This window comes from Acanthaster planci, linkage group LG04, assembly GCF_054643075.1.
Source record: "Acanthaster planci isolate LZ-2023a linkage group LG04, COTS_SCS, whole genome shotgun sequence".
NCBI lineage: Eukaryota > Metazoa > Echinodermata > Asteroidea > Valvatida > Acanthasteridae > Acanthaster > Acanthaster planci.
The window spans coordinates 12,321,563-12,332,997 of record NC_141780.1 but is presented as its reverse complement, the minus strand read 5'-3'; the positions used below and the strand labels follow the sequence as shown (position 1 = coordinate 12,332,997).

At 40.9% G+C, this 11,435-nt stretch overlaps 1 protein-coding gene across 2 annotated transcripts; it reads left to right on the top strand.

Annotated features, from left to right (window-relative positions):
- Positions 1-808: 808 nt before the first annotated feature.
- On the top strand, positions 809-11,434 carry LOC110984911 (N-alpha-acetyltransferase 10-like). 2 transcript variants are annotated; one of them, XM_022245541.2, is made up of 7 exons: positions 814-1,074; positions 3,390-3,547; positions 4,203-4,248; positions 6,054-6,169; positions 6,835-6,879; positions 7,869-7,956; positions 9,836-11,434. In XM_022245541.2, the coding sequence occupies exons 1-7, from the start codon at positions 862-864 to the stop codon at positions 10,160-10,162; spliced, it is 993 nt and encodes a 330-aa protein (XP_022101233.2). In that variant the 5' UTR covers positions 814-861; the 3' UTR covers positions 10,163-11,434. The 2 variants fall into 2 exon arrangements, with proteins under 2 accessions (XP_086991832.1, XP_022101233.2); XM_087135706.1 differs by lacking the exon at positions 3,390-3,547 and having other exon boundaries at positions 809-1,074.
- The last annotated feature ends 1 nt before the right edge of the window (position 11,435 follows it).

Below are 11,435 nucleotides of genomic sequence, written 5' to 3'. Positions count from 1 at the left end.
AATAGACTGACCCCTCACGGTTTGTTGCTTAAAAGTGTTTTCAATTTGTATATCTAAGCAGGACGTAAGACCACTTCGTTTATCAGGTTCACAGACGTGGACCCAGGTCCGAATCGATTGGCTATGGCCGGCAATTACACCGAGTATTTGCCAGCATCCACGGCCAGGTCCCATAGAATCATGCATTATATCAAGCCGCAGCCAACTGATTCGGACACGGCCTTAGTGTATAAAGATACATGAATGATAAGATAAAGAGTGCCCGACTGGAAATTAAGGAGGCCTGGGGGATTCCTTCACCGTAGGCCTACATCATTACTTAACCCCACCCGTCAAAAACACATTAAAATTACACTGTAGCATAATACGGCCGTTTCACAATAGTGCGCCACCAAGAGTTTGCAACGCGTAGGCAAATCACCACGCACGAAATTTGTCGACCCAATGGGCTTTTGGAAAGGGTCGACAAATTTCACGCGTTATGATTGGCCAATGCGTTGCAAACTCTTGGTGGCGCATTATTGTGAATCGCCCGTATTCCTGCCGATTAAGTAAGTTTGGCTGCTTTTGGAAATCGTTTTGTGCAAAATGACAAAAGACTTTTTTTTTCTTTGGCTCTCCGTCCGAGAATTTTCAATCGCTTGAATCACGTGATTTATGACGATCAGCGTTCACAGATGTGCTCGGAAACGCGCGCGCCTTCGAGCTCAACATTCTGGCGCCTACATGAAATTCCGGGCATTTGCCACAGATTCGAAACTGAACGCGCCTCCGCGGATATGACAAAACGTTTCCTGAATGCCTTTGCCAGTCATGTGACGTCACGTGAAAAACCTAAATTGCGGCGTCGTAACGTGGTACATGCAACAACGTCGCACCAAAAAATTGTTCTTGGCGGAAATAAGCCACCGTAATAATTCCGTCGACAAATATCATTTCTTTCCATGCAGTTTAGTGCTGATAACATTCTGGCATTTACTTAATAGTAAACGTAACGAATGTGCCGCCTGTGAATCGGAATTTGCTTTACTGCCGAAGACCCAAATCTTCAAAATGAATGTCCGATGTGCAAGGGTAACAATTTGATACGATAGATTATCTTTCTAATTGAATTCGATTTACATTTGCTGGTAAATGTCTCGAAATCTTGAGTAAACCACCTATGCCTACCTACTATGAGTACTATACTAACTTAATACTTTTGCTAGCCGTGCCAGCCCAGTTTCCGGACACTTGAATCGGCTCCACGCCGCGGGGCCCGCTCCATTACATCATGTGATTCTACCTCCATGATTACATGTAGGATGGACTGGGAGTGAGACTCCGTTCCATACTCGTGGGGCTAGTTGAGCCCGTTGCTGTACACAGATCTTGATCTCGATCACTGATCCCAGAGCTCGTTTGCTCTAGTCGTGCCAGTGGGTGGATTCAGATGCCAGGGAACCAATAATATTAATAAACAAACAGGCCCATGGGCCTATCTGTTGCTTGCTCTTCTGCTCATATATGTTGCTCTATCATCAATCATGCTCCATGTAGGGCTAGGCCTATCATTTACATACGATTATGTAGGCCCCTAGCCTTGAAGATGTTACATCGTTTTCTTAAGCTTATTTATTTTGTCAATATCTATGTACCAACTTCTCTTTATTAAATTAATGTAATGTTTTCAAAAGAGTATGGAATAAACGTTTTCTTGAATCGAATCAAATCAAATCGTTCAGTCGTAGTGTAAATGAAGACAAAATCCAACCTAGGCTAGAAGGCCCCTACAACATGTTCACCTGGCCCATCCATTTAGGCTCAATGCATGCACGTGTTTTTGGCAGTGAAGGGCCAGGGATGGGCTTTGTGACTTTCACAACAAAAAAAACGTGTTTTACTTTCTCAAGTATTGAGCATTAAAGGAAAGCAAAAAGATTTTCCCTCTTAATGAATAACTACTCAATGCCCTATACCAATTGAACTTTAAGCCTTTTCATATTTTCATTGTTGGAAAAGGTGAATTAATTTGCAATTAGGGCCTACTCTGTTTTTTAGGGTGTGTGTAAATCATATTGAAATCAGAGAATTTGGGACTGTAATTAAGCTGAATAAAGTTACATGCATTTCTTGATTTAAGCACAGTTTGTAAAAACTACATGTACCTTTAATAAGTTTTCCCGAAGTTATGCTGTGTCATGTCAGAAAAGCAACAGTATGGACTTATGCGAGTAGCACATTTTGTTAAAACCCTGTCTTTCAGCAGATTTTGCACAGGAAATGGTTGAATATTGGACCAATTTCAGGCCAGGTTTAGGATTTTTACATTAAACATGTTGGAGTAAATCTTTGCATGTCCCTTGAAGAAACGTACACGTAGTGTGTACCAGACGTTGTAGGCATGCCAAGTGTCACTTCAGTTAAAACGTGAATTATTCAAATAATTAAAATATTTGTGGTTTCTAGCTCTTGACCAGTGCCAGTTTTTGCAATCAGATTTCCAGGAACTTGTACTTCTGAATAGCATGTAAACCAGGTTTGACGACATCTCCAATTTTCACTTGTTGATTACAACCCAACTGTTATTTTGAACAATCTTTTGTATGGCATGGAACCAGCCTAAGTTGTAAGTCTTCACACTAGAAGCTCATTTTAAAAATTTTCCCTGTAATGTAATGAAGGCTGGTGTCCAGTTTGGGCCACATAGCATATGTAGCATACAACAGCGCGGCACAAAGGGTGACCTGTTGCCCTCTTGCCACACAGCTGTGCGTTACTCAGGCAGATGTGATGCTTTTCCAACCATGAGAATGACAGCCATGTGCATGATGTACATTGCCATATGTGACCCGTCACGACAAAATGAGGGTAAAGTCGCATTCCGGTCTTTCCTATTTTGAAGGTTCAAAGTCATATTGAAGTGAAGGTTAATTTGGGGATTTTGTAATATTTGGAAAGACTAACCCGTCTCCTGTTTAATTCCAAATATTTTGCAGGATCATATAGTTAAACATGTCATTGTCACAGCAGTTTTGACAATAGCATTATGCATGCCTGGTCTGAAATGTTGAAAGAATGTCAGGAACAAAGACGCAAAGCTGCCAGAATAATGTCACATTGTCACCTTATACTTCTACCCTAAGTGTTCCATGTACATGCCATTAGAGAGCTCTTTTTCTGTTGAACTCAGAAATACCAACATCTCAATTTTTGAAAATTCCGACTTTCAGCTCATTTTGTGGTGACAGGTCACATGCAGCTTAATCAAAATTTACATAGATCGCAAAAAGGTTGTTTTTTCCCCCAACCCCCAAACCCATCAACCATCATGCCAACTTCCCCCACCCAGGGAAAAATGTTACAATGAAAAACAAAAATTTTTCTGCACAAGTTGTTTTTGTTTGCAGCCGGAGGATCTGCTTAACATGCAGCACTGTAACTTGCTGTGTCTCCCTGAGAACTACCAGATGAAATATTACTTCTACCATGGCCTCTCTTGGCCACAGTTGTCCTATGTGGCTGAAGATGAGAATGGCAAGATTGTGGGCTACGTCCTCGCTAAGATGTAAGCGGGCAGTATTGAGGTCATGTATATGCGATGGATACATCTGCAGCCAATGTCAATATGAGTGTTGCAAGTCAGTTTACATCTCTCTACTGTAATTCCCAATGAAGTTTTAAAAGGAGCTTCCCAACATCTCCAAAATTCACCAATGTGTCAGATACTATTGGCTTATTCCTGCCTTTAAACCTGCAGAACGCACATGTAGTAGCAACCAGATTCTAAGGGTTGGGTCTGCTTTTCCACCATTTCAGTCAGGTCGAGTTGGTTTTCAGTTTTGCAAAACTCTTAGAGATATTGCAGTGGTTGTTGGTTCTCGAGATATTTTTCCAAAAGAATTAGGCGACAAAAATAATTCAGGCACAAAGAGCAGACATATTATAGGATGATTTGTCCAAGCCATCATATTCATGGGAGTTTTGGGGGTGAGTTTGGTCCAGTTTTAACCTTACTTTTGTGTCGGGTCAAGTAGAGTCAAATTTTTCAGTTTAATCTGTAATATTTCGGGCTAGTTTGGCGTGTTCAACTGATGCACATCATTAGTTTACACAAAAGCTTTTAATGTCCAGACCTTAAATCAAATGTGTCTTATACAGAAGAGTTACATGTACTTGTGATGTAACTCATTTTTTCCTGTGTGGCTCAATTTTTCTTGCAGGGAAGAAGACCCAGACGAGTTGCCTCATGGTCACATTACATCATTGGTAAGCATTGTTCAAGGCATCCCAGTCATTAAAGTTGGGTTCACACATTTCTGAATCAATTGCCACAAATACCCTAATCTTTCCTGAATTTCAAATGCTTGATGGCATCGGGGGAATTAGCCCTGATTTGCTGTCAGTAGGTATAATCAAGAATAATGAAGAACCAGGTATGATCTAGAAGCTGAATCAGACCAAATCCAGTTGACTGATGGTGATTTAGTGCAGAATTAAACTGAATAGTTGCAATTTTGTCAGTAATATCATACAAATAACTCCAGAATCCTCCAGAATGGCACAGCATTATGCCACTTTGAAAATCTGAAAATTTGCAAGTTATTCTCACAATATTCATACAGTTCTTGATGCATTCATAATGATTTGGTATGATTGTGGACCAAGAATAACTCGACAATAGTTGTAACAATGCTGTAAGAGTCTCAAGAATTAGTTGCAATTACGACATGAATAAACTAAGAATTGAAATTTGTTTTCAAATCAACCTGACAATTTAAAAAGTCTAAAATTGTCTCGTCACTTCCAGCCTTAAAACGGTCTTTCATCAAACAACCAGAATCATTCCAAGGCAGCTAAGAACCACTTCCTCAAGAATTGCTTTTAAACTCAGAATATATAAACCTACCGTTATCAGTGGAAATACATGTTAGGGGCCGTCCAAAGTTTTCAACATTTTCACGTTTGTACAAAGCATACAAAGGGGGGAGGGGGTCGTGGGCTGTTTTGGGATCCTGTAAAATGTTGATTTTTCAGAAGTGTTCTCATTCAAATGTAAAATATGAAAATTCAAGAAAAAGCAAGCATTTATGTAATCACTGGTTGCATGCTGAAAGCTGGCTCCGATGGAGAGTAAATCGGGAAGGTTCGCATACGTTGTGCCCACGGCTTCCCTTGCCCTTGTAACGCAGCTCGGCCCGTAGTCTTGGTCAAGACGTTGTTGTCTTGTTGATTCATGAGAGAGCGCCAACAAGACAAATAGCTGGAAAGCACGAACTACAACTTCTGGCATGGTTAGTTGTGGTTCATGCATTCCATTTCGTCTTATGGGCGCCCTCTCATGTATCAACAACACAACAACGTCTTGACCAAGACTACCTGGCCCGCCGCGGCCCAGTGGTTCAACCGTGGAGTTCAACGTACAATGTACGTACATGCAGTGTGCATACACGAGCCCAGCTGATCAGCGCAACCACGTCTCTCAGCTCAGTAAATACAGCATGACACACCAGCAGTACAGGCCGTTTTCAAATACTCAACTCCGGAACCGAATGAGGCTTCATCTATTTTTCCTTCATGACTTGGAATTGTAAGAGCATTAATAAGTATGATAGTGCTACGCAATAGCAAATAGAATTCAAAAGAGTCAAACATTACATTACTCTGATGTTATTTTAACACTTCAAGCCCACAATTGGGGCTTGATTTCAGATACGAAGCCTCTAACAGGGACGAAGCAGAGTATTGCAAAACGGCCCACTATATATCCTTTGACATTGTGACACATCATTCCCACACACAGCATCAACGTTTAACAACATAATTTTATTTTGTACCGGGGAAAAATGTCGATAAGTACTAGTTTGGGGGGAGGGGGGTCTTGAAAAATAGTACCACTGTGTACCACTGTGAAAATGTTGACAACTTTGAAGGGTCCCATACTACACCATACCATAGAATGAGTGACATGGACCACTGCGCTATGTCATACTTCATGATTGTGGACTGCTGTATATGTGATTTGAGAGAATACAAAGCGCCAAGTAACAGCACCTTTCTATTGTATTTTGCAGGCTGTTAAGCGGTCACATCGACGCCTTGGTCTAGCCCAGAAACTTATGGATCAAGCCTCACGGGCCATGGTGGAATGCTTCAATGCCAAATACGTGTCTCTCCACGTCCGGATGAGGTAAGAATAATGGAAAAAATAGGTAGATCCAAGATTTGAGTGTGTTCTTCATGTTAAACACAGGAATGCTAGGAGTATGGCCCGCAGGAATATAAAAAAATATTCTCCACCAGACTGGGAGTATACTATTAAGTGTTTATTTCAGTTGGGCAGAAAGAGCCCCTTCACATGATGTGATCTGAGAGCAATGCGCACACAACAATTTCCTGCACTGGCAAGCATTAAGAGTCACACACACTCACACACATTTATGATGCATATGTGGTGTGGACATCCCTTTCTTCTCTTGCACTTAAGAGAAGTTGCTAAATTTACTCATTTTTCTTGAACAGCTTACCCTGATCCTAAAATGCCTTTAAACGCATCTTTGTCTTTCTGATGGGGGGAACCTTGCGATGACCTGGCTGTGTCCACACAAGGTTCGCACAACCTACTGTACATTATGTGGACCTGTTTTGTTCTCAAGTCCACACAAATATGGCAAGGTTGGCACAGCCACTGTGTTTCCGACATTGTATTCTGGAAGCCAGGTACAGACAAATAGACTCTTTCCGAATTACTTGGCTATGGCATGAAATAACACATGCACTTATGGAAGCCGCCAGCCAGTGGCTGCATGAAATTCACTGAATAAATTGTAATTGTTCTTTTTTCCTTATTTTCAGCAATCGGGCTGCCCTGCAGCTGTACCAGCATACTCTGAAATTCTCGTGAGTACAATAAGATATTTCACTGCGAGCCATTGTTAGTTGGATATAGAAAGCTTTGGCGAGGACACAAAATGCTGGAACGTGATTCAAATGATGCAGTAAAGTCATGAAGCAGTAAACATGCTTAATAAGTAGGTGCTCTATCGAGACTCTGTGGGGTTTGGGGAACACCAAGAATCCTGATGTGATGAATGATTTTTAATGATGAAAATAAGGCTGCCTCCCCGTCTAGCAGCATTGCAAAATGTTTCAAGCATTGTGACTTTCACTGCGATCCCTGACCACATGGGACATACATGTAGATGTATGATTCAGTGGCTTCTGACGAACACATGCCATGGGAAACTGGGAGCTGCCAACATACACATGGGCTGGCTACTTCAGTTGATAGATAATTGTTCCCACATGTATATATTTAAGGTCAAAGATTCATGGCCCATTTCTGTCAGATCCTGTGCTGCTGCATATACGTAGACTTAAAGACAGTTCCGTGTGAACATGAATAATTGAAGCAGTATTCATGGTTGTGATAGTTGAAACCAAACTGTATGAAAAATACCGTCATTGGAAAATTCATTCTGGAGAGACAGCATTCCAGGTGTAAAGATTTCATTGCTTGCTGTTAATTGGTAATCAGTTGGAAGTGCCATTTTTGTGTTTCTGGCAACTCAAGTCTAAGTGGACTAAATTCATGGAACTCAAAGGACAGCTAAAAGACAACCCGCAGGTCTGGAGCACCCGTTATTTCATGCTTTTCTTTTTTTAAAGCCAGTTTGCTAGAGGTACATGTGCAGTGGATGCCCATGCCCCCGCCCCTCTTGAAATCTGCAAATAATCTCAGTTGAAATGTAGCTGCAGCTTATTTTCTGGCAGTGCCTCCCTTGAAAAACTTGTGTGCACCCCCGGATGCCCCTGCTGGACACTTAGCCCTTGTCACACCTCTGTACATGTGACACATTTCTTGTTATTATATCGTTGCTATAATTCAGAATCAGTGAGATTGAGCCCAAGTACTATGCTGACGGGGAGGATGCATATGCAATGAAGAGAGACCTGAGTCACATCCCAAGCCTACAGGTAACTACAGTAAAATCTCGATAAGTCGAAGCTCAGGGGAATGGACGAAAAGTTTGAGTTATCTGACGTTCGAGTTATTGAAAGTTACTCGCTTCAGTGCTTATGCAACGTTACTGGCTTACGGCAGTTGGCCTGCAAGCCGAGTCGAACATGAAGTGGATTTTAGGCTATCCCTACTGTGCAAGTTTTCCTCAAACGTCATCATTAAACATGTGTTTACATGTATGTGGTACATTAATAAACAATAAACCAATTAACTTATGTACCGGTACCTGTGTCTATGTCTTGAGAATTCATTCATTTGCTTTGCTTGATCGGGCTGTTACCGCATAAATGCAGCGCGCGGGCCAGTCGGTCAGGGTTTCCGTGCTGGGTCATGTGAAACATGTACAAAGCGCTTGAGGGCGCATCATTCATGCCTGATGTATTTTACGGTTGCGGTTGATGCCCACCCAGTGCTTGTCGACGTGACAATGGCAGCCCGTGTGAACATGCGCGGCTCATCAAAGAAAATTCGTACGCGTGACAATAATGCCTCATAATGAAGGCAAGCGTTCTTTCATCACTTTTTTTTCATCATTCTTCAGTGTTTTTTTTTAATTTGCCTACCAAAACTTCGAGAAAAGCGGCTTTAGTGGTATTGACGTTTCGAGTTACGGATAGTTTATTGTACATAAAGGCCTATTCTTTTGTCGGGAATACAGAAAGACGTCGAGGTAAACAGAGTTTCGACTTAACAGGCTTCGACTTATCGAGATTTTACTGTACTCCCAAAGTTGTTGTCCAGCTAGCCAACTGCACACTTATTGTACTCTACAGGGTCAGCCATTGTCCAAGCAATAGACCATGGTGTCGTAGCATGTGGTCAGTGTGGAGAAATTTTGCTTTGATTTTGCTGTGCATGTTACGCAAAATGGGCAATTCACAATATAGTGCACCACCAAGAGGTTGCTTCAGAGAGGCCATTTTTCACGATGTATTGGGGAACTTAAACTATTCCAAATGTTTGTTTGCGGGGAAGAAGATTTGTATTAAAGTGTATTTCAAGAAAGAGTTTTAATTAATCCTCTTCTTTCTGTTTCTTGAATATCCCAATCTATCAAAAATTTTGCCTAGTTGTCGACTGACGTATGCTCAAATGCAAAGTGCCTCAAAGCAGCCATGCTTTTGTCATCCGTAAAAATGAAAAATGGCCTCTCTGTGGCAACTTCTTAGTTGTGCACTATATTGTGAATCAGCCATAGTTGGAAGTAAATCTTTAACAAAAGTTGACTTGCTCCTTTTTGTTCCAAAATGCCTACTGTCAGAGGATCACCAATCGGCCAATATTGTTGCTTGTTCACCTACTATCTCTACATTTCTGTTGTTTTTCTAACATTTACAAAAGGGGGCGTTCACTGTAAATGAGTTGTAAATAATGATTTTCCATTTAACTGGGTCACAAGTAAAAAATCGTAAACTTTGTATCCTCAGTTTTCATGTGAAGCGAGCATTTCTGTATAGAAGTTCAATCTGGACTGATGATTTCGGTTTTCTTTATAACCAAACTCGTAATATAACCAGTTGCCTCTCTCTGTCACAAGATTCTTGGTCAACATTCCCCACCAATCACTGAAAAAAGTCACAAGAAAGACTTGTGTCTTACGTTTTCAGCCTTCAAATAATTGCAGAAATGTCTACTGTGGAATGACAGTAAAATGGATTGCGGCTTGCATTGTGTCAAATATGTATTTGTACCTTTTGCATGGAAAGTTTTTTGTTCAAGACAGTTGAAGTTGCTTGAAGTTAATAAGTGTTCCATTTCTATTGTTTCAATGTGGGAGTTGTAGTGTTTCACGGACTTGACACTTTTAACTTTCTGTTGTCTTTGCTTCAACAGAGGAAAGTAGTAATGAAAGAGGTCAAGAGCTCCGAGAAGGAGGACGAGAAATCCGACAGGATTCAAGAGAACCTAGACTCCAAGGCAGTAGTCATGGCCAAGGACAGGAAGCCCAGTGACACATCCCGTCTGGAAGAAAAAGACAGAGGTCAAGGCAAGAATGAGAACGGCACGGGGGGAACTGCCAGGGGCAAAGGGGGCAGCGAGCACCGACCGGGGGAGAAATCCAAACGTAGCCGCAAGAAAGCACGTGATGCCGCAGCAAGGGCTGAGGAACGGTCCAATGAGCTCAAGGACAAGAAAGACAAAAGCAAGGATACCGGCTAACAGTAGTCCTTGTCTCCCCTATTTGAATTTTTTGGGGTCAATCTTGTACTGTCCAAAGTACCCAGCTCATTACATGCTGTGCAGTCACATATTCCTAGTCCAAAATACAGTAGAGGAGGCTAGTCGAAGCAGTTTCTCCTCATTCAGTGTCAATTTCTGCATGCATTTCAACACCTAAAAACATGTTATACAGGGAATAAGTTGTTTTCAGAAAATTGATTTTCCCTTTTGCAGTCAAAAATGGACAGAACAAAATTTACCTGTCATTGTAACATCAAAATCACTCAGTGGTCTCTGAAACCTCTACGGTGATACAAATGAAGAACAGGGTACTTTCTGTTGTCTTGACAGTAACTGACTGGTCCCCTTTTAAATTGTTTTATGCCATATGCAGAGTGTTTAATGAATACAGAGTGGTTACTGAAAGTCTTGACCTTTGCATGGGCAGTGTGAATACAAACTTTGCTCAATCAGACAGCACAAGCTGGGTAGTTTTTGTATGATGCACCATTCAGCACTGAGTATGAGTTTGGAACATTTTATTTGTGACCAGCTCTGCGAAAAGGTGTATTTTGTGACTTTTTCTGCATTTGAGTTATATATATAATCAAATTGCTCGCATCCTAAGCTTTCATTTGATTTATAATTCATTCCATTGGCATTTTGCATTTTGGAGTTATTTGCCATTTGTATATTCATATAATTTCATTTTATCACACATGCTTTGTAAGATAATGCCCTTTAAACTTAAACAGAAACATTAAACTTACAATAAATACTTGGTTTTCCTTAGTAACAGAGGCTTTCTGGTCAAGCAATTGGCCTCAAAATATTTCCCAATATTTTCACTCTCGGCACATGGAATATGCAGTTAAGCATTTTTGCATTGCACATCTTTAATACACCTTTTTGCAGAGCTGGAGCAGGTCACACTTCATGTTCTGGCTTGACTTGTATATTTAATATGCAAGTGCTTAATTCAACAGCATGTGTTTATAATCATGGTTGATTCCTTTTGAAAAGTCCAAACTTAAATCATCTTAGTTCTGACAAAGAACTCAAGCACAAGACAGCCAATAGATTGTCGTCACACTTAATGTGACTGGGCATGTTGCAAGATTGTGTCATTAGCTGTATACCTAGATTTTTAATTAATGTTAAATTCCCTGAACACATGGCGTCTGGCAATGAGAATTCCCGTCAGAATAATCATTGCTTCTTTTTCATGCTGATTATTATTTTGCAAGAAAATAACATTGACACTGAAACTCAG

Excerpts from the sequence above, each read along its gene's own strand:
- LOC110984911 (XM_022245541.2), top strand. The coding sequence starts at position 862 with ATGCAACAACGTCGCACCAAAAAATTGTTCTTGGCGGAAATAAGCCAC. Across the intron at positions 4,249-6,053 it reads ATGGTCACATTACATCATTG|GCTGTTAAGCGGTCACATCG; the intron begins GTAAGCATTGTT and ends TGTATTTTGCAG. Across the intron at positions 7,957-9,835 it reads GTCACATCCCAAGCCTACAG|AGGAAAGTAGTAATGAAAGA; the intron begins GTAACTACAGTA and ends TTGCTTCAACAG.